The sequence below is a fragment of the Trachymyrmex cornetzi genome, unplaced genomic scaffold (genome assembly GCF_001594075.2).
Source record: "Trachymyrmex cornetzi isolate Tcor2-1 unplaced genomic scaffold, Tcor1.1 scaffold223, whole genome shotgun sequence".
In the NCBI taxonomy this organism is placed as follows: domain Eukaryota; kingdom Metazoa; phylum Arthropoda; class Insecta; order Hymenoptera; family Formicidae; genus Trachymyrmex; species Trachymyrmex cornetzi.
Window position 1 is genome coordinate 1,591,855 of NW_017296881.1, and position 23,897 is coordinate 1,615,751.

The 23,897-nt window shown below is 43.3% G+C and overlaps 1 protein-coding gene across 7 annotated transcripts in view; it reads right to left on the reverse strand.

Moving 5' to 3' along the window:
• The window catches only part of dac (dachshund family transcription factor), a 207,586-nt gene that overhangs the window by 106,509 nt on the left and 77,180 nt on the right, over positions 1-23,897 (reverse strand). For 5 of the 7 annotated variants that reach the window (XM_018506306.1, XM_018506303.1, XM_018506305.1 and 2 more), the window contains one exon: positions 10,423-10,571. In XM_018506306.1, coding sequence (XP_018361808.1) covers positions 10,423-10,571 — 149 coding nt within the window. The remainder of the gene's footprint in view (positions 1-10,422; positions 10,572-23,897) is intronic. The other 2 variants (XM_018506307.1, XM_018506302.1) reach the window with 1 other exon arrangement.

Below are 23,897 nucleotides of genomic sequence, written 5' to 3' on the forward strand. Positions count from 1 at the left end.
CTCTTCATCCGATATAAATTTATCGAGCGAAAATTAAATTTGCATAAATTTTATAACAATAGAAACTATTTCAGAACAGTGCAGCCAGTTTCGTGTTTGATCTTTGAAAATATTTTCCCCCGAGGCTTGCGCGTCGCGGGATTTCGACTCGCCGTTGCGGTTCTTTTCGCCTTTTAGGTAAAGGACCGAGCGCTTCTTTCGGTCGACCAACTACCGGCGAATAGAGGGCCACGTGAAATTATTCGGAAGATATGCCCTTTGTGCTCGCTTTCTCCTTTCTATCCTCGATATACCCGCGATCTTCACGATTGTTCTTATCAAACGACCAAGTCCACGCTCATCCCGCTCCATCATAAGCACGCTTATATACTTGTAAGGGCGTGTTTGTGCTTAGGCACGTATAGGTTTACCCTTGACACCGACTCCCTCGAAACCCTTGGATTTAACCCTCGAACACCGACCCTCCGGCTACGGCCGATGACACGAGAGCGCGACTCATCGAGTACCGCTGCTCTCTTCCGCGTCCGTTACGATCGTCGAATCGTAAACCCTGACTCTCGATTTCTCGTTCTATTGAGACAGTACGTCAGTGATCGCGACGTTTATCTAAGCGCAAGAATCTAGGCCGATTAAAGATAACATGAAGTGTAACGGAGAGACGTGCAATTGCCGTGGTATGTACACATGCAACGAAATAGCCAATATTGTTCTCCGAGCGTGTGTTGGTACATAAACACAAGACGGGAAACACAGTTTCGCGCAGAAGGAATCCGGTTTTTCAAGTAATCGAGAGCTGAAGCAAGCAACCAGTCAGACAGCCAGCCAGCCAGTCAGCCAGCCAGCTTACCAGGCGAACATCTCAGACCAGCAAGTAGGCAGGCGGGCAGCCATCGAGGTAGCTTCCAACGTCTGTTGAGTTTGGAAAGAACGGAGGAGAGAGTGGATGCCATAGGTATCCACACCTCCTTGCTCCTCCTCCGCTTTACCGTATTCCTCTTTCCTCATTTTCCTTCTCCATCCTTCTTAATCGATCGATCGGACAACACGGAACATATTGAGATGCATAGGTATCCCGCGACTGACGAGCAAAACAAATCTATGTCTTATTAACCGCAAACGATTATAACTTGAATAACTTACTAATAATATTCGTATATAATACTTGTTACATTAAGTTAATAATACTGATTTTAGTCAATGCTTATCTACATAATGTAACGTTGTACGTATACAAAAAATATTTCCCGCTATTTCTCACAGTTCTTCCATGTCGTGGAGAACGTCACGAGAGTATTGAGACGTAAGCATCTTACAGTCGATAAATAGAAGCTTACGGAGAAGGTTACGAGAGATAAGGAAGAAGAGAGAGAGCAACCAATTCTGTTCGCGGTGCACTGGTAATGATAATAACGTACGAGAGAAACGACAGGACTTTCCTTTTCGAGACTACACCGAATCCTCGCGCCGCATCCTCAGAGTCCTTCCTCAGCCTTCGATCTCCCTTCCCCTTCTATCTCTTCGTGTGCCGCTAGAGTTACTTCTGCTTCATCCCACTCCTCTTGCACGCAGTCCAGTATTTGTTCTTTCAACGTCTCTTCTTCGCTATGAGAGAGAATCATCCAAGGGCAGTAAACCCTTTGATATATAGTCGAAGGTTTTTAGAGTTCTGTCAGCCACGCCCACAATCAGCCTTAGTATTATTTACACTCCTCGTGCTTCGTAGACGATCATCTCTCTCATAGATCTCGTCCTTTTCTCTCTTTCTACATGCCTCTTTCTCTTCTCCTGCATTCTCTCCTTTTCCATCTCTTCGTCCTCCTCCTCTTCTTCCTCATCCAAGTCAAAGCTAACGTCATCTCTATCCCTTCCTTTCCCCTTCGTCTTCGTCTTGATCACCGGCCTTTCGTCCGGTAAACTTTTTAACGATTTCCTCAACGTATTCTGTCGCTTTGTCTTCGGGCGCTCTGCATAATATAACAGTGCCAACCCGGAGGCCGTTGGGGATCTTGAATCTTCTTTTGTTCCTATCCCATCTACTCCCTTGCCCCCTCTTTTTCTCCGCGATCTTCTTTTGCCTCGCTGATCTTCTCCAGGAGGGCCAAGCCCTCCGATGAACATACTCCGAATTTATAAAATTAGGTACGATCGCGGCTGCGTCTCGCGAAATTATCTATCCCCAACGACCTCTTACACTCCTCTCTCTCAATCGTACCCGCGGGGCCAGATTTCGGGTTCCGTTCAGCGTCTAAAAGCTCATCCCGCAGAGAAAAAGGACCGACCAGCCGAATATAAATCGACGCATATTTTATTCGACGTGAAATTTATTGGCTCGAAGAAACCGCCCAAAATTTCGACGATCCGACTATCAGCGCCGTTCGAGCGCCGATTGATTTCGTCCAATTGTCGACGTTTACCGCGTGTTGTTCTCCGTGATATGCTCGAGGCATGATCGCACTCGTTTGCACGCAAGGTACAATCGTCTCGATCGATTCCATTTCTTTCGAAAGATAAGAAAGAAGGGGTCTGTTGAAAGGCGCGTGAAACGTCAGACGATAGAGACAAACAGACAAAACATTACGTTTCGAAATCGCTCTGGCCGTCACGAAAAATTGTATCCGAGCCTAATCTCGAAGGTAAATCTCTCCCGCGGGCTAATCAAAAGCAAGGATCAAACCTGGGGCCCATGTTCCCGAACCATCTGCCTCTGCTGCCCGCCGGCCAGCGTTGCAATAGTCCGGCCTGGCTATCCGCGTGGCGAACTTTCGTTCAGTCCCACCCGGGTCGATACTTTTCACGTGATCATGCAACATCGCTTAATCCTCTGCATAAACATTGTATTGTATTTCGCACAGGAGATGCTCCCATTATATCATATTTTGTTATTAATATTTTCTGACTGGATGGATCCAGAAGCTGGTACGGGCCGCTTTTGTGCATCGACGAGCGTAAAAAGAGGGAGAGAACGAGACGGGAAGGACGATGGCGCGGGAGAGAAGGAGAGCGAACAGTACCGGTTTTTTCGATCGTACGATACCCGCCAGATATTTTCATTATTCTCGATCTAGCCTAAAAAATATCACCCAACTCATATAAACATATTGTTTAATCATACTGTTCGTTCATAACTATTAATTATATATTTATTTAATAATAAATATATAAATAAAAATTTGTTACATACTCTTTCTTTATAATATATAATAATACGATATTTTTAATTAACAATTAATTAAATTAATTGGGATTGTATTTCATCAATAATTGATAAAAGCAAATGAAGCTAAAGAGAAATTCATCACAATCGATGCAGTAGTTGCAACCGAGCAACATTACAGAATTCCGCGTACGTAGTCGCAATAAAGCCACGAACGTTTATAAAATTTTTATGATGACCAGGTTTATGTTCTTTGATATGTACCACGTGAGTCCAATTGTTGAGCGTTTTAAAGCCCGCGCGTCATCGTTCTGCTTTCCACGTATTCATCCGCGCTTACCAGTCTGCGGACGACGTTGTTTATCATTTTATGCGATTATTAAAGCAAAGATTAAGCCGCGCCGTTAAAGCGGCGCAACGTGCGCGGATTACGCTCATGCGGGGGACGATTCGCGGGATCCACATCGGGATCTCTCGCAGAGAACGTTGTAAAATTCGACATTTCCAGGTACGAGAGGCCACGGCTAATTTGTGAGGACGTTTGTTTTCACGCGCGTAGCACCGGTTGCGGCGCACAAACGAGCCCATCATTTTTTGATCGCTCTCGAAAGACATTCGCCCCCGCCGCCGCCGTCGAGCCGACCTTTTACGGCCGGAAAACAGCGGCCCCGGTGTCGATTCCCATTTGCTCGCTCTGTTATTTTTCTGTTAGCCCTCCCACACCCCGTGGTTACCACCGGCCGGCCCTCGCTTTTTATTTCCCGCATCGCGCGCGTTTGTTGGTCACGAGGGCCGCGCGCGTACGAATTACACAGAAATATTCGCGCGCGGACAAAGCGGCTGGCTCGTTGATTCGCAAGTTAATTGAGCGGCGCGGCACACTCGTCGGACCACTAACGAGTAAATTGTTGACTACCACCACTGCCACCACCATCACCACCACCACCACCCACCACCAACGCCATCGCCATTGCGCCACCGGGCCAGCGCGAGACCGCGTGCGGAAATTGTACAGATTTTTGAGCCAATTAGTCGCGATTTTAATCGCAGGAAATTGCCGTCACTTTGCCCAAAAAGCGTTTCACTTTCGCTGATCTCCTCTGTCGGTGTCGGACTCTGCGGTTTCGAGCACGCGCGATCGATGTAACGTACCTCGCTGTCCCATACACGAATCGCATTAAAAACATATAGATTAATACAGAAAATATCGCGCTATAGCAAAGGAACAAAATAGTTTTCTTATAAAATGCAAAGGAGAAAGTTTTCTAGAACGTAAAAGCTACTGCAGAGTATCTTAAGTTTCGATAAATCAATGACCGGCGCAAACACGGCTAAAAAAAATTCGACTATCTCGAGGCACTATATTGATAATATGATGACAGATTAATTACTACGTGCAGTTTTATTTTTTAGTTTATCTTTAAAAATATTTTTAATTTTAAAACCCGTACACTGAAGAAAACTAAATTTAACAAACATTTAGTTCTAAATATTCACTAAATATAAACATTTATTTTATACAAAGACTGTTAATTTCATTTAATTGTCATTTTTTTATAACGTGATATTTATTTATTATAAGTAAATATTTACTTAGCATCACTAAAAAAAATTTGTATCAATAGTAAACTTTTTTCGCTGTAAAATATGCACAAATATGTCACATAAAAGTTTATAACAATTACTGTAATCATGATACATTTTTCAGCTGTCAAAAATCGCTATATTATTTTACATTTCTGTGACAAATCAAACAAATGTCTCAGCTTGTCACTTATTTTACTGCAAGTTTCAGAATTACGAAATTACGTTTTAAGAAAAAATTAAAAAATAAAGCAATTAATCTGATGTCATACAATCAATATGGCACCTCAGATAGCTGAGTCTTAAAATCCATAATTCCGCAAGATATACACAGTAATAATCGTTCGGACGATTGGCAACTTTGGAACAGAATCCCCGAAGAATCCTAGACCTTACGGTGGATGGGCGGATCCGCGGGAGCATCGTAAATGTGCCCCCAGGTCTTCGTGGAATAAAAAGGACAACAGTGGAGAGCGCGAGGACAGTCGTAATTAAGTCGTACTAAAATTCCGTCGTGCTTCGTGAGAGCTTTAGAAAGGCGGCACAGATTTTATAGCTGCGACCCTCGCAACGGCCGACGCGTATATATGTACACCCTTGGTGCGTGCTTGTGTCCGTCGACTGCTCCTTTATTTTCTCGCGGGACCGACAAGTCGTGCGAAGAAACGTTGTTGCAAATGCGTCTCCCGCGACGAAACCGGCGTTTCTATACGATATGCCGCGATTCACCATTCCTGCCAGCTTTAGCCACGTTCTCGACGCCGCGCCGTAAAGGAAAGGCTCATATATAATCACAGAGATAAGGCTCCATCGAACATCCCTCAGCATTCACGCGATGGTCCCACAGTTGTATTTTTCTGACGCGTGATTGCGGGAAGCAGTTTACGGTAAAAGGGATATCAATAATGTATTGTATTAATAATGCTCTTTTTTTCCTCATCGTATGCTAACGAGAGAGAAAGACCTCGTGTTCTTTCTCTCTCGTGCACGTGCAAACTCTTTCGACTTTTTTTGCCTCCTCTCGTTGACGTCTTCATTTGCAACGTCGGCTGTGCACGGGCTCTTTCCTCGCGACGTAAAAAGTGATGAAACGCGAAAATTCTTGACGCACGATTGATTTACGGTCACGCGTCGTGCAGTAAAGGCGTTGCAAAAATGAAGAGGTTAATACATGCGGTGCTTTTGTTACTCCGATTAACTCTGGCGCCTTCTTACATTTCCCTTCGCAGCCTCCACCGAGATGTAGCCACTTTTTCGTTGCACTGTGCACGCTCTCTGTTTGTTTCCTCTCGTAAAAAACAATCAAGCGCGACCACATCGTGCCGGATAAAGAAACGATAAACCTTGATTGTAAATGATGAGGAGTAGAAAATCGACTGAATCGTTACTGACCTAACGCAAAGGCAAAAAATAATAGACCGATTGTATAGAGACTATATCTCAAAACTTTCACTCTCTCTATTCTATTTTGCTTCACTTTGTGTTCCATCAATAATAAAAAATTCAGGTTCACTTTTGAATTTATCATGGGAATCACCGCCCGCAATAACAATCATTTATCAACGATGTTTCGATAAGTTTGACCGTGTGAGTAAATTTTTATTATATTCCAATATTAATATAGCACAATAATAGTCTATATAAATGGATTATACTCTTGACGTTCTCACCATAATGATTATTTTTTATTCGACGCTCACGGTGTGAGCGTAATTCCGGACCTCAGGAAAATTTCAGGGTTCTCCAATGACTTTTGTGTTCCGATACCTATTCCTTTAATACGGTTAACCGACAAAAATTATCAATGCAATCCACATATCCTCGTCTCACGGTCATCGTTTCCCCAATTCATTAATTATCTTGCGCGGCTACCTGGCCTGGTCGGAATCATCGACCGCAACTTCGTGGGCTGTTATGGCCCGCGGTTAGAAGGACTGGCTACAAACTTACACAAGCACACGAAATATATACTTGATACTTCTGTCAACGATCGTTAATCCGTAATATGTTACTTGCAATATTTAGTATTTTTTATGTCTAAATAAATTTACAATATATTATTTCCGATAATTAACACCTTTGTTTTCGCATCTATAATATATACAGCGATTTTAATTTTTTTCAGGTACATGAAACAAATATGTTTATAAATGCAACGAAGATAGATTTAGATTAGAAAATTAATACGAAACGATAAAGCTATATAAAAAACGGCCAATTTTAATTACATAATCTACCATTTTTAATATTAACTCGTAATTACTAAGCAAATTAGCAATAACGCCAGTTATTAAGTTCTCCACCATCCATTGATAACATCTAATTATGAATATACAAGTAACGCCGTCGTCAAAAGAGAGATACCTATTCATAGTAATCTATTCTCCCTATCAAACCATCAACAAAACATAACTGCTCATTAAGTACTCATGCGCGCCAGCAGCAATTAAAATCTTATATATGCGTGACTCCCGGAAATGTGTAAAGCAATTCTACGAGCACATCGGATTACTTCTTCAAGCTAAAAGTATAGTAGGACTTGCAAATTAGACAAATAATAAATGAGAAAACGTCAAAATATATGAGTCAGGCGCGATATTTAGGTACGCAATAGTAAGTTAACACAAATCAGTTAATAAGCATAAATATAATTAATCAAATTGTACGTTCGTATAATAAATATAATTAATCAAATTAACTCTTCAACAAGGTGATGATACAAATACATATGAGTATATTTTACCGTGTATGAATATATCCTTCTCCAAATTAAAAACGAAACAAGTATAGACGCACGTGTTCTCGGACGTCAACGAGCATCCAATATCTATATAGATTATTTTTATTTCATAGTACAATCGAAATATCATTTCGCCCAATGGATTGTTTTGGGAAACGCGCGTATTTCTGGAATTAGGAGCAGGCCGAATCTTGACACGAGAAGAGACGACCTCGACTTTTACGCAATTGTTATTGAGCGTGAAAATTGTCGCGGACATGGCAACGAGAACGTTCGGGATGGTCGCGACGCATGATATTGAAGCGATGTCGGGTCACTATTAGCCAGGTTTTATTGGTACACGGGCCAGCCGTGTGCCGGCTGACCTACGACCGCCAACAGTTAATCAATGCTTTTATGAGCATTCGCTTGGCAGTACACCATCGTTTCAAGCCGCGGCCCGTTCAGCCGAACCCACCCATCCACCCGACCGACCAACCAACCACCCATCCAGCCACCCAACGAGGGCGACACGTTTCCCACTCCTCCTTTCTCCCTCTCTCTTTTCTGCACGTGTATGTATGTCGCATGCTCTTCGAGCAACTACCCAAAATTTACGTTACCACCACACCGAGACGCCTCTATCCGTTTAAACGACCGAACGATTACGCCCCTCGACGTAATGTATTAGTTATAACGCGCGGGCGTCGCCGATGAATCGAGTTCATTGCTCGACCACGCGGACATCGGTGACGTGTTATATATTCGGGTGCTTGAGGAGAAAGTCGAAAATTTATTAACAGTAAATTCGCTCATATTTGAGCTAATGCTCGTCACACTCGCCCAAACGCCCAAACCGACCGGATAATTGACTTAGTTCGCGCGCTAATAAACAATTCGATATGCATTAGGTCACGTAATATAAATTACGCCGGGTCAATTTGATTAACGCCTTCACGATCGATACATCGAACGATTATACAGATTCGGTTTCTCGAAATTACGAATTTCAATCATCTTCCAATCCGATCGAATTAAAAATAGGTACCGTCGATAAGATTTGTGATTCAAATCGTCATATGATGCGGCTATATAAACGCACAGCTGCTGCTTTTGGGGAAACCTTCTCTCTTTCCACCCGCTATTTATTTCTTTTACCCCGCTTTTAATTTCGTAGAGACAACATAGATGTGTATCAAGCGATGATTCTCGCACGGGTACCGCACTCACACAAGCGCCGAATCCATTGTGCGCCGCGCTCCCGAAACGCATGTTTCGCGCCCGCTATCGCGATCGGATCTTGCTTGTTGAGTTTATTAATTGCGTTATGGGAAGAGTACCTCGCGTACACCGGGCGAAATTGAAAAAAAAAATATTGGACTCTCATTCTCCACGTCTCGTTTCCTACGTACGTTTTCAACCTCTTTAATTTGTTCCTCGGACGGTTATACTATATAATATACCGATCGTATATATATATATATATATATATATATTTTAAGCGAGCAGATCGAGTGCAACCGGGATACGGCCGCGACGAGAGGCGAGAGCAGGGGGACCGGCTCCAATCGTAAAACAATTATACAATTACCGCGCGGCCGTAATTAATTGCCGGCCGTTTCAACGTTTACCCCGACGAGCGCGCGAGAGAACGAGCGCGGCTGGCTGCAGGCGCGGACCCGCGCGAACGCGCCGCGGCATTAATTCATTAACGTTGCACCGTGAAACGTATTTGCCCGTAAAATTGATCGGCCGGCGTGTTCGCGATTATTTGCTTAAACAATTTCCGAACGTCGATCGACGCCGCCGCCGTATGACGTGATTTAACGATTTCCTTCTCTCGGCGTTGACGGCAATAACGTCCCCATTTCTCTCTCTCTCTCCCCCCCTCTCTATATATCTCTCTCTCTCTCTGTATGTCCCCCGATGATAATATATCTGCGAAATAAGCGCGTCCCAACGGACACCCTTCAAAGCGCTATCGAAGAGCACAAAGAGAGTCCGCGCAAATAAACCAATGAATATTGTATGCGCGTTTATCGATCTTCCGGGATGTTCACAGCGAGCGATGAATATCGCGCAAGTATGAACGAAATCGTGCGAGATTATATAATACTGTTAATTGCGTTATGTTATTAATAATACTAAGTATTAATAATTAATGAAATATCTGATCATCAGCGAATGATTACGTGTACGACGCAACGCGATGCGCAAAGCGGTGCAGCAACGTCACGAGATAAATTGAGAATGGCACAGGAACTTCCTGGATCGGAATCCGGCATGGGGAATGTGAAGACATCAGCGCGAGTATCAATTGCGTACGTAAAGGGATCGTACGATATCCCGGGCATCGGTGACCGCCACCGCAGGCCGCAACACGACGGTGCAGTCGCAGTTAATTTGCTCACTCCAAGTGTGTTTGATTCCCCTAATTAATTGATCGGTAGGGTCACCGTATGCCAGAGCGTATATACGGATGGCAGTAATCAAGCGCGTGGCCCTCGCTATGTACGTCTATTTGCACGTACGTGCTCTATTTGGCATAACCCCACGCTCGACCGTCTGCATGCGTTTATACGTATAAATTCGAATTTCGCGAAAATCTCGATCAAAAATCAGAACATTTTAATTTACACAATGTTTTATCATTCAATAAAACACAACGAATTAAAATAACGATCGCAGTGCAGCAGAGATGATTCTAAAGATCTCGTGATCTTATTAATATTCATCGATAAGATATAATTGCTTTCAATGGCTACGTTCAGCGGACTCAACAGTTGAAGTGAGCGCTCGCTGTTATTGGTGTATTCTTTTAGATCATACAATCAGCATTTGAGATCTGGAAAAATACATCAATAACAGCGAGCGCTCATTCAACTGTTGAGTCCGTTGAACGTAGCCATTGTTACTTTAAGGCAATTTTACACATATTAAATGAAATATAATTGCGAGTACTCACCGAGATGTCCGTTCTCGTAATAATCGCCGTTGTCCAGTCTGTGCTTCTTCAGGGAGTGTTGAGGATGATGGCCAGCCGCCGCGGCTAGGTGACTCGCCGCAAGGCTCAGCCCAACGGAAGCTCTCTTTGGGGGTCTTCCTGGCCTGGAGCTGTACAGTGAGAGAGAGTTACTGTGGTTAGAGACACCCGTCATCGAGGTAATGTCTTACCCCGATCGTCGTGGTCGCGATATTCATCGCGACCGATTATCTGTTGAGAAGATTAAGGAGGAAATATCAGCCCTCGCGCGCGAAGCACGGAAGTAAGTCTCTCGATTCATTAGTACGATCGAGATCGTCTCGGCCGATTAGGTATCGCGAGAAATGAGAATACCGCAACTGCGAATTATCAATGATTACGAATCGAGTAGTGAGCTGTGAAACTGGAAACTGCTGCGTGGCACGACACGTATGTAGAAACGACTGCTTTAACGACCGCCTGCTGATCTTTCCTCTGTAAATAAGTCTTATTTGCAATACCCCGAGTGGATCTCAAGTCCTGATTTCAAGATTATACTCGAGAGGAAAGGCATCCCAGAAGAAACCGCGCGCGAACCATTAAACGAACACCCGGCTCACTAGCCGAGGAACCAATTTGAAAATCTTGTTGGCTAATCTACGTAGATCGTTTGTGAACGTTTCGAGAGCGGACTCTTACATGACTAAGGGAAAACAAAAATCATCTGTGAAAATAACACGTGACTTTCACTCCAAACTCGTTATCGACAAACTGACAAACAAATTTGCAAAGTTTTGCGCATTATCTTTATAAATTAACATTTCTTCACGTAACATACGATAAAATCATGCACGAATGATTGAATATATAAAACATTAAATGGGCGAATGAAATTACGTGAGTTCTACTTTTAAGACTTACATGGCAAAATACTTGCGTAATTAATTATGCAATAAATAATTATGCAATAAATTATGAAAGATTTTCGTTGCATTCACGAGACTGTCTAAAAATAAATCTTATGGAAGATTCCGCGATCTATTCTCCCAGATATTCAGTGCTTTATTATAGGATCGAGTTCCGTTTCGAGTGGCCGGCGTTTTCTTTTGATGAGCGTCACTGGCACCTTTTGAGCTTTGTCGGCGGCGAAGCAGACGAGGAAGATCTCCGTTGAAACAATCTGTACGATAGTGACGATGATACTGGTGCGCCCAGGAGAGGGAGGTTCATTTTTCATAGGCGGTAGGCGCCAGAGAGGCGCTCACGCACACACACACACAATACCAAGCATTCACATCAACACTTAGGAAGTTACGCACGAAATATACACGCATGTACATGCACATATACACAGAGATGCATTTTGCTTTAGCGAGGGAATATCCGGGACTTGTTACCTTTCTTTACTCTCGATATAACACCCAACCGCGAATGTTCTCAACCTTTCCCATCACGATGCATCTCCATATAAATGATAAATTAAATTTCGATTAATTAATCGCCTTCGATAGAATGACACATCGAAGATAATCGAGACGCATTTTTAGAGACTCGGGATCGTTTTCTTAATTATATACATGCATCCTTCACACGACCATACATTATTCACGGTGTAGAATCGTTAGGGAAATAACGAGACGAAGGCTGAGCACCACTAACCGGTAAGCGAGCAATCTCATAGTAGTCAAGACAGATTTGTAAATCTAATTTTTCATCCCGTCTTTCTGCCTTGCCCTCTCACTTCGCCTCTTCGTTGCCCAGAATCTTCCTCATCTCCTCCTCAGTATCTCACTCTCTTCTCTTCGTTTTCGGCCGTCCTCCTCCCACTTCTTCCGCCCTCTCTTTCTCACTCTCTACGACATTCTTTTTCGCCTTGCTACTTGTCTCTCGCCCCATCCCTTTTTCACTGCTGCCTCTCACGCACGCGGGATCCCCAGACGATTCTCAGACGGCCGGTTTATACGGCGGTGATCTCTTAAACCGCTTAGCTTCAGGTTACACCGAAAACACGAGCGCACTTTCTGAGCGTTTAGACCCCGCATAATGCGCATTTGTTTGCGTGCCGCGTGATCAGCGAAATAAAACGAGGCGCCGGCCGGCGCGAGCAGTGCCGGTTTAAAACCTTTTTCTTAGCGATCGGAAATCTAACGTGAGTCGAAACGATATATCTGTCCAACGACTTACGCTGCATTCGCAAAAAAAAAAAAAAATTTTTTTTTACAAGTATCCGTTAAAGATTGAAAGGTACGGCATTGAACACAATCCTCCGCACGTAATATACAACATTTATTTCTCCACAAGTTTTCTCCTGCCGACGAGTCAGATATTTACGCAATACCTCGTGCATTATGCAGCGAAACAATGGCGGGTCAACGATTGATCCATGGGCGTGGATCAAACCGTTGGCCAAGGAATCAAGAGATCGCTAATAAACGCGCGTTGCGGCAACAACGGCCGCGCTACCGTTCGTTCAATTTTATATCGTGAAAACTGATCCGTCTTTCGGAGAAAACTCAACTGGCAACTTACGCCATATTGATTGTAATTATTACGGTAGGGAAATTAACTTTTATTACGAAATCATCATTTATTACGTGAAAGAAATTGAAATATATAAACAATGTAAAGACAAGAATTTTTGAAAAGTTTCTCTTCGGTAAACGCACGATCGGCTTACCCGGGCAGCTTGTCCTTGATATTCTCAGATCGTAAAAGTAATTATTAAAAAAGTGGTTTCAATGCCGTTGCCAGAAGGTTCCAGATAATTATATAGGTTGCTTTCCTCCTCAGAACGTTCTCTCCTCCAGAAATGTCTCCGCGAAAGCGATCGTGGAAGAATTTACGAGTGCCAGCGTATCTCGTACAAATCATGTACACACGAGTAGGCCGCAATTAGAGCGGCATAATCGTAACGAACGATCGAAGATCGAAAACTTCACGACTTCTCGAGCCGTCCGTTTCTTGTCGCGTGATTTACACAGTCGGAATAAGACAGACGTCCGCCGCACTTAATTCACGAGCGCGAGTCGCGTCGAGTATAGTTTTCGAGAGCGGTCGAAACGGTTAGACGGCTGGAAATTATCGCTCAAACGATCGTTTTGTACGTTATTCGCGGCGCGGTGCGATCGATCGATTAGATCCGGCGGCGCACACTTCTGTATTGTATTTGGCCGGGTTCTCATTCGGAATTGCGTGTGGGCATTAAGAGTTGCCGATGATCGGGCCAGGTGCTATGCCCCCGATCTCGATCGTTCCCCGCCCTAATGATCGTTGCACCTCCGGTGGAGAACCAGATCGCTCCGCGTGAAAAGGACAGACCGATCGACAGTGGAATCGGCAAGGAAAGGAAGAAAGGATCGGAGAAATGCGTGGAGAAAGAAAAGGCAACACACGAAACGTACAGACGTAAATGGGGGGGGGGGGGGGGGAGGGAAGGAAAAAAAAACCGGGGGAAAGAGAGAAAGAGACCCATCGCGCGGCGCGACTCGCGGGGAATTACATGGCTTTGGTAAGCGATGGGGCGTTTAACGATCTATCGACTTCGAAATTCGTCTTTGGTTCTTCCAACCATTCCGCTCGTCCGTATCCGGCGTAGTCCGTGTGTTGCAACGCGGACAAAAAACACGGCGCAACAAAACGCAGCGAGCCGATCGAATCGAATCGATCGAATCGAATTCATGATTCGAATTCGCTGCTGGAAAGGTGTCCGGCGTCCGATCGGCATCAAGGTGTAAGAAGACGCAGGTGGAATTGCCCGTGTTTTGATACGCGCTAACTTCGAGCGGCGAATTCGAACGAACACAAACGGATGGAATTTGCGAAATCGAGCGGGAAAAAAAAATGAAGCGATCGAGCGTTACGGCGAGTACGGTGGAACGAGATAGATCGAGCATGTATTTAACTGTACGTGGAAGTGGTACTCGCTTAGATTGCCGATCTGATATTAGCCTTAAGTAGATGAGCGCGGTGTGATTTATAGCGCGGGTACCTTAATTGTCTTAATTATGCGGCAGCCGCTTCCGTGGAAAGCGCGGCACCGCTCCGCGCGCAATCGACCTCGATGTAATTTAACGTGAGCGTTTTCTCGCGATTCCTACCCGCACCTGACAGTTCCTGCGCCCATTACGATAAACTCTGACGATAAACCAACCATAATTCCCCATTAAAATCGATGCGCGAGAGGTCCCTCCATTGTGTGTCGTCCAAAACTTCCTTCATACGGAAACAAATGGAACGGATATGAATATCGTTTCTCCCAAGCGCAATTACGGTTATTAATTCATATTCGCGTATATTCGCTGCGGTAGGAAATAAGGTAACGCATATGCTGTTAGAAAACAGCCTGCGTTCTCCATTCGCAAATTCATTTGGCACACGACAAATTGGATGGCGTTCAACGCGACGTTAATTAGTTTTCTCGAATCGCGTTACCATTGACGTTACCGAGTTCCGCTATTTTTTTTTTTTTTTTTTTTTTCCGTCACTAAGCTCGCTCGTTATTGGCAGAACGATGATTACATTGTAACACAAATATTTGCCATTCGTGTTTCACGTTCAGGGAGAGATGGATGGAAATGACGACGGTAAGAGCGTGTCGAGCAGAAGAAGAAGAGAAGATGTAGACTAGGTGCGTGGTCTGTCATGCGAATATCGCGTGTGTGTCATCCTGCCCCTATCTACGTGTACGCCACATTAAATCGGTACACATTGTAGAATTCCTTATGATGCCTTCCTGTCGACGTCTTGTCAACATAACGGGAAGTTGGTGTCATTTACTAACAAATCAAGATAAGAGACCTCTCTAGGACGTGAAAGAAAAATTTGCATTTTAACAATAAAATGTCTTAAGAATCCGATCGCTAAGATACGAAATATTTGAAAAATCGCATAATACATTATAATTTAATGTAACATTTATCGCGATAACACATTTATATACATAAACACATTTATCGCAATAACTATTAACAGTGTATTATGATTTTTATAATTTAATAAGAGTATTTCTTGACGTATAACAAGTCTTGATCGCGAATGCGATGGAATTCTGATGAATTCAACGTCATGGCTACCTGACGCTCGCCAGAAAAGAGTTCAGATGAGTAAAACGAGACGAGAGAACGAACGAATGAACGGACAGGCGAGTAAACGCGCGGGCGAGCGATCGTAAATTGTCAATTTCGAAGTCAATTTGGCCAGGCTTACCAATCGGCTGCCGGTTAATTTCAAGGTGAATTGTGTCCAATATGGGTATATTATTAATGGCCCGCCGAGGGATAGGGTGCACTTCGGACCGACGAGGGTTGCAACCCCGTTCTCGCGCATTGCCCAAATCTATCGCTCGGGGCTGGCGGTATGCTCTCGCATTCGGTATTCCGGATTAAATGCTCTCTGATGTTGCTGCAACAACGGCGGTTGCACCGCCGTCTCTCATATACGTCTAACGTCCGTATACTGTACATTGAATGTTTGGAGAACGACGAATATCGTCCTGTGCGCGAAACTGCGAGAATGAAACCAACATTTCCACTCTAGTTATTTTTTTCTCGGTATAAGGTTATTTGCAAAATGTCGAGCGTTATGATTATTTTCACTTTCATAAGTTCCTTTTGTGATTTTTTTACAATACCTGAGACGTCCAGACTCTTTTTTTAAAGAAATATTTAAATATGTAGAAGAGTCAATCTCTCTCTCTCCTTCTTTATGGATTTTTGGAACACCGGCACGCGAAACCGACATTTCGAAACTACACTGGTTTTATGTGTCCCCGCTGTCGGTTTCCTGTTTCCAGCCACGGCTGAAGCGCAAATATCGCGCCTTGTCTCTCGCGAGACTGGCTACAAAGCTACAAAGGACCCACTATACCGAAGTCAAACACGACACTATCTTTGAATTACGGCGCCGTTGTCTTATCGCATCCTGCCGCTACCGTCTTGCGCTGTCCAAATACTCCGAGGCGTCCCGAAAACAAGGGCCATCCGCATTGGGTTATGGGAAAATAACCCGAGTAGACTACTCGAGGACTCGAGAGAGCTCGCAGAGTCTCTTACGAGATCTTTGTTAGTCTTTACGAGTCGAATCTCTACGAATGTACGACCATAGTCAAAGTAGAATCAGTGAGACTCGAAGGAGTTTCGAATGTAGGTTCGATGAGAGCTGCTTGCTCTTTTACGCTTTGCCACGTGACCTTACACGTCACAATAGCACCGATTCAGTCATGGCTCATAGAGTTCCACCCCGGTTTTTCCGTACTATTCCCCGTATTTGATCTATATTGCGGAGTCAGGTTTCGTGTGACCTTACATCTGCTTTCAAGCGATACAGTCATCAGACATTAAGAGCGTTTACATTCTGCTGGTAACTGTGTCGGTGGTTGTCAACGGCGTATTATTAGGGGAACCCAGCTACATAATTGGCTTTTATGACTGGTAGCTTTTATAAAAATGACAATAGATATAAATTCTCGGTAATGCTAGTGTTCAGAAGAATAAGAGCTACGATATAAAAAAAAATGTAAATAGTATAAGCAAATCAATATTTTTATTTGTTACAGCTTACGTCATTGCCTACGGTCTTTATGTGATTAGCTGATTCGCTTAGTGCTTACAGCTTATATTTTTCTGCGTGCCATCGCTGTAAAACATTAAAATTCGCGTGAAAAAAATTTATTCGCTTCGCACGAGTCACTTTCGCAATTTTTAAATATCCGTTTGCGCCAACTTTGAGAAATATCTCAATTTCCTGAGAATGATCATAACTTTGAGAACCACTGCCGATATTATATGATACAAGCGACCATTCTGTTTCCGAATTATCGTGTTTCGCGCGCTCTCCGGTTCTCTTCCGCGTGTCCCTGCTCTCGTTCGCCATTCTTGTCGTTTCCCCGAGTCCTCTCTTTCTATCACACTCTCTTTCTCTTATCCTCTCGCGCTCTGTCTTTTTTTCGGAACTTGCGAAAGCGTCGGCGAGAGCGTCCCCTCGTAAAGCCTCGTCGCGTGCAATTCCCGTCATAACAACGACTTCAATTTTCGTCAAAAGTCTTTCGCCGTTATCGTCGTCGTCGTCGCCCCCCTCCCCTCCCCCTCCCTTCTCACCCCTTCGCCTCCCACTACGGTCTGGTCCTTCGATTTGCCGCTTTATAAACCCGGTCGCTACACCGGACGAAAATCGGCAGCCATCACCGCGCGATATTTTCCAAATTATAAATTTTTACGACTGACGCGCGTAATACTCGCCCTTCGATTCCACGTGCCTATCTCTCCGTTTCCGCTGATGTTTCTTTCCCTATTCTCTCGCTTCCCCCGCGCGATACCGTTAGTCAGATTGGATTTGTCCGATTTTGTGCATTGAGCGGGAAAAAGGCGAAAGGGAATGCGTGAATACTCCAAGGTAGATATACTCCTCGTATGTACTCTTACATATTGTACATCATATACGATATGAAAATTGCATGTAATATTATATCGCGTTTATAATTTCTAATTTCGATTTAATAATGATTTATCGTTTAATTGGGAAAAAATTAATTGATTATAGACACAGCAGAACAATATTAATGAAGACCCGTTGCACGTCGCGATTCATGGTCAGATAACGTAATGAAATATACCGCTATCAATCCTCCACGCTCGCCAATTACCATGCGAGTTAGCATAAGCATTCAAATCCAAGAATTTCTCAGTAAGATAGAAAGACAAGTGCAGAAATAAAAAGGCATTCGCATATGATATGGTTCGCGGATGATTTTATGCATCCTTGTGCCGTTACACGGAAGAGGAATAACGAAGGAAGTCTCTCCCCTCGACGTTATGGCGGATAAAGAGAGAGAGAGAGAGAGAGAGAGAGAGAGAGAAAGAGCACTTTCTAATAACCACAATGTAACGCTGGGGTGCGTTACACAAAAGAAATCTTTTTCTCTCCCGGGCGGGGGTTCGAGACTTATCTTAGTAATATTGGATTAAAACTTATACCTCTCTCGGTCGCAATATGTTATTTTTATTGCTCGTAGCTTTGCATAATATTCGCTGGGGTGCGCGAACATCTTCTCCTCTCTCTCTCTCTCTCTCTCTTTCCGTCTCTCGGGTTCTAATTTTAATTTTTATGTCATGCCGCGTTGGGGAACATTACGATTTCGACGTGGCCTACTTATTTGCGTTTTAGGATCTCGCGGATGCTTCGTCGGTTATATTTTCGGTAAAGAGCCGCGTGGCGCGAATTAAAGAGATAATACCTACATTTTATTGTCCTGTGTCAAATAAAAAATTATTTTATTACAAAATAGATTGCGAATAGTACTAAAAGTGATTTGCAAATACTCGTTATATCATCACGTGAGAAATCGCAATAACTTTTGTTTCAGCTGTTTTATAATTTATTTTTTAGCTGAACGTTTTACATTTAGAGTCGAAATGTACACATATTATGTTTGCTCAGTATATAGAATTTGATTAAAGTACATATGTGATGTATATAAAAAAAATTGTGGGAAACCACGGACGCGGCGTGAGATCACCATCGATGTCGACGTTGGCATTAATAGAGACGAACGCGATTATATATCTATTTCCGAGAGCCTGCACGCATAGTTCGAGGTAAACCGACTTCAATTTCGGGGACCCCCGCAAAGGTGTAAAATATTTCTATTACTGACACTGACAGAAACACAGTTTTTCTTCGGAGGACACGCGATGATCATTCCTGGGAATGAAGAACAAAAGGCGGCCCTAAAAATATGATCCATATTTCTAAAGGTTACGGATCCCGTCATCCCCGAAATAGGGCGCGAATTTTACTCCGAGTAAATTACTTTTACTCTTCGAATTATTTCTCGTAGATCGAATTATATCACCTTTAATATCGACACGAGGGACGGTATTCTTTCTTTCTTCCCCAGAACGATTTCAGCAAATCCACTCGGCGCGATCCGTGAGACGACGATGACGACGACGAGACTACGACGTTATTCCTTCACGCACACGACACGCACTCGGCGTAATACCCGATAATACCTGTATTTGCACGTGGTGGGCGCGACAGAACCTCACCCGTGCGACGTGCGTTACAGCTGCGTAATCCCGGCAATCTCGAGGACGTGGCCCAGTCTTCGGCGAGAGTAATCCTGCCAATTTGGGCCGCGGATTATCCCCGAAGGAGAGGGCAACAACGTTGCGTCCGCGTTGAGAAACTTTGATTCGATTTCGGCAAAATAACAATCAAAATCTTCACGTGTTGTCGTGAAGATGCGTCGGAATTTAATTTCGCCCCTCTTAACTCAGACGATGTATACAAACACGTTACGAATCATCGCAATATCGTGGACTATACCAGAACGGTCAAATTTTTCGAATAATCCACGATAAAATCCCAATTTGCTGATCAACGACATTACATCCGGATCAAAACTTCGATCTAAAACCATCTGGTTGTTAAATCGGTTTCGCAAATGCGAAGAATCGTGACCGGCTTAGAACGGAGAGACGATAGATGCAAGACGGGGCAGGGCTGGGCAGGCAGGGGGTGAAGGTGTAAGTGCCAGAGAGGACGGTGCTTACCTCGAATAAAATATATCGGCTCGTAAAGCGACTGCGGTGGTCAGCTTTTTGTCGGATGGCGGGCGTGCGGCAGACCGGGTGTGAGTGGGGCTGTGTGCGGGGGTGAGTGACTCGTGTGTATGTTGACGTAGGGTGAAAGGGAAAGGTGGCTGCGGTCTCTCTTTCTCTCTCGCTCCCATGATGAGACTCCTGGCCACAGTGTCTCTCATTTCAATATTTCCATGATAAATCCACGATAAATCCGCGTCCTAGGCTTTTTTACGAGTCGCGACGGAATAAATAATAAAGCGGGTCCGCACGGTCGTAGCTCTCACACTAACACGATGTAGCCGATTGTAGCCAATACACCTTGCGATGCGTCGATTCTCTCGTCCTCTGGTCCTTCCTCCCCCCCCCCCCTATTCCCGCGCTCCTTCGCTGCTCTAGTCTGGCTTTTATGACCACTACAAGTATGTCCGAGTGTCAGATCCAAATAATAAGCAGAAGGAGGATAGTCGTCAGCGAGGAGGAAAAAAGGCATACCTCTGCGCGAGCATAAACTCACGCCGACTTATGGCAGATTCGTACCGTCGAAGAGACCCCGATCTTTCCTCCGGGCTGATCCTCTTTTTCCTTCCACCCCGTTATTCCTGCGGCTTTATTAAGTCGTTAAATCGCAAAATCGTTGTCGACTCGGAGCACATATTCGGGTCGAACAGTCGTTGCGCGCGATAGTTTCGTCCATGAGATAGTCTTTAATTACCATCAATTAATGGCAGACGCGCATCTATTATCGTTGTATCGGTAGCCGTATATGTTCTTCGGTGATCCAATATTTGAGTAAAAGAGAAAATTGCCGGTGTGCACGTCGGCATAAACCTCTTCTTCCGCGTGGAAATCGAGCGACGACTATTAGTACGCGCGCTCAAAGTACGGATATCCCGAGTGAATTATACGCGCGTTATCGCGTAACGCAATTGATTTTATTGTGCAATAAAACGCACCCGCGGGCACACGTTTTATAACGAAAAATCGCCTCCTTTTAGGATTTTTCTCACTGCAGTGCGTAAACGGAGCCGAGTTTGCTCGCCGAGCCGCTTAATCGGCTCCGACAGGGCGCGGACCGTGCGCGGAATGTCCGCCGATTCGAGCGGTCTTCCGCATTTAACCGCGATAATTAATAACGTAATTAAGTCGAGGTCCATAATTCAAAGGACGTCGCGTTCGCGAACCACTGAAGTAATTGGGGAATTATATTTTGTTTCTAAAGGGAGATTCCATCGGACGTCGAGAGGCTTCGCTGCTAGCACGCGCGGGTAAATTGTAATTAAATATCAAACGTTTGCAATTACCGCGCCGCACCTGCTCGCATTTCCTTCTCTCGTCGACTTCGCAGCGCATTAGTAATCACCCGTTTCCAAAGGGAACGTTCTTCGACGATAAATTTCGGACTTGATATCTGGGATCGATCGCGAGATATTTCTTTGGGAGAGAAATTATTGCCGATAAAAGGTGCATGGCCATTACGAATGTGTCGCTAACTTTCAACTGACTAATAGATGAGAGTTGGAGAATGTGTGGTCGTCTAAATCGTATCTCAGTATTTTATATTATATTACTCAAGATAAACAACATTTAGAAATAAATAAGAGTAATATAGATAAAGATTTAATAAGTTACGTCTTTGTGTTAGTGACGTTAAAAAAATCAGGTACATCTGATATTTATAATTCTTGATCTATGTAGTTAATAATAATGTAATTATATACAATTTCATTTTGAATTTTTACATTCATATTTGCAATTATTATAAAGATTAGATTAATATTTTTATAAAATCTATCAAGTTTCCTAAATTGTTCCACTACAAGATAAAAACGATTGACAATAATAAATATAAATGTAACTGCAAAAATAAATTCAAACCAGTTTTACTTCGACGTTCTTGTCTTTTTATTATTATTTAATAATTATTACATATTTAATTTTTTTTTATAAATTATAAAAATTAGATATTAATAAATAATTTTCTTTTATTAATTTTATATTTTTATTGCCTAAATTATACCTTTTACAACATGTTACTAAAAGATTTATAACAAACTAATTTGTTATTAGTCAAAAGTCAAACATGTAATATAATAAATGTCCGAAACATCAAACTACCATTTCCAGTTCAAATCCATTTAGCGTATAAATCAAATAAAAAATAAAAAAACATATAACTTAAGTGGTACACATTCAACAACTCTCCTTTACAAGATGTAATTATTCCAATGCAATTATTACAGTCCCGTTAGTTTAATTTCAATATAAATAAATAACGTATTTTACATTAATAAAAAAATCAATGTATAAGATGATAACGCAAACATTTTCATAATTAGACGACAGCTCATCTCGAGATTCTCCGCGAGCAGTCGTTTTTCCACGGGGCAAAATCTGCAACGCGGATGCGCGCGATTGATTCGACATCGCGGTGAGGCGGAAACGAAGTGTCTCCGGAGAACAGCGGTCCTGTATCTTGCGTTGCCGCGTTCCTGTCGTTCTCGTCTCTTATTAGCACGTGTCCATCGCGAGAGAATTTGATTTACGGCGACGTGCGCGCGCGCGCGCACACGCAGAACGAAGCCGCGCGCGCGTTGTTACACGTGACAGCCAGTGCCCAGTCGGAGAGAAGCCGAGAGAGAGAGCGCACGCGTGGACGGTTGTCGGTTTGCGGTTGACCCGTGCCGTACCACACTCCGATACCTCTGCGGTCGCAACCATGCCGACACACCCGGGCTACCCACAGGGCCCGTAACAATGTCCGCGCGAGGTCTAAGAATCCCTGGTGGTCCCTGACTCTCTCGGCGTTTAAGGATGTCCCGGATCCCGGGCCTACTGTCATCGACCGTAAACACATGTAAGCAAATTCCAGAACTAACCAACGTTACAGCCAAAGGCACCATCCTGTTTACTTATCTCGCTTTTGATGTTAAACGCACGCAGGTGTCTCATAACGATCGTTAGAAGATAACATGCGTTAAGATGTAAATGTTTCTTAAAACTGTCATCGTCAGCTTGGAAAGTATACTATCGATGTGTATCGGCACGTTAACAAATTATGAAAAGAGCGATCGTAAATGTGAAGTGTCAACATATTATACAGTCCTCATGTGTCACGTTGATCGTATTTTTAAAAAATCATAAATAATTTTCAAATTAATTATCGCGATATTAAAATTCACTCGCGTATAAAATTTCAGGGAAGACATTACCGGTGATTATAACTGATTTTGTCCACCAGCGAATCAAATTGACGGCTATGTGATCGGAAACGTCACGTCGATCGCGCTCGTGTTTCGAGTGCATTCGAGTGCGCGTAAAAATCGCGCTCGTGTTTACCCGCACATATATATGTTTACGCACACTGTTGATGTTGCTGATTGTGTTATAACTGATTTTGCAATAACAGTATATTTATTATACCGAGGAGGCAACATATATACCAGAAAATTTACAAAAATAAATTTTATAAAAGGCAAGAAGAATCTGACTAATTGAAGAAATATATAAGAACTTAAAGTTTACTAAAAATAGAGTCAGCTATAAAAATATTTCGGGAAGACATATAATATATACCAGAAAATTTACAAAAATAAATTTTATAAGAGATAAAAAAATCTGCTTAATTGAAGGAAAACTTAAAGATTACTAAAAATAGACTCATTTATAAAGATAACAGCAATATCTTTGTCAATTACAATCCAACGTTTTAGTTATGAAACAGCGTTCTCGCTCAAAGAAGTCAAGCGTAAATCGATCGTTTTAAGAGCAATCGTTTGCGAGAGCGAGTTTCGCACCCCGTCGAAGCGACCAGTCGCGAAAGATTAGCCGGGCGATTCGTCAGCCTCGTTATTCGTTATACAAATAATCGTCGCCGTCATCCATCGCACAGGCGAATCA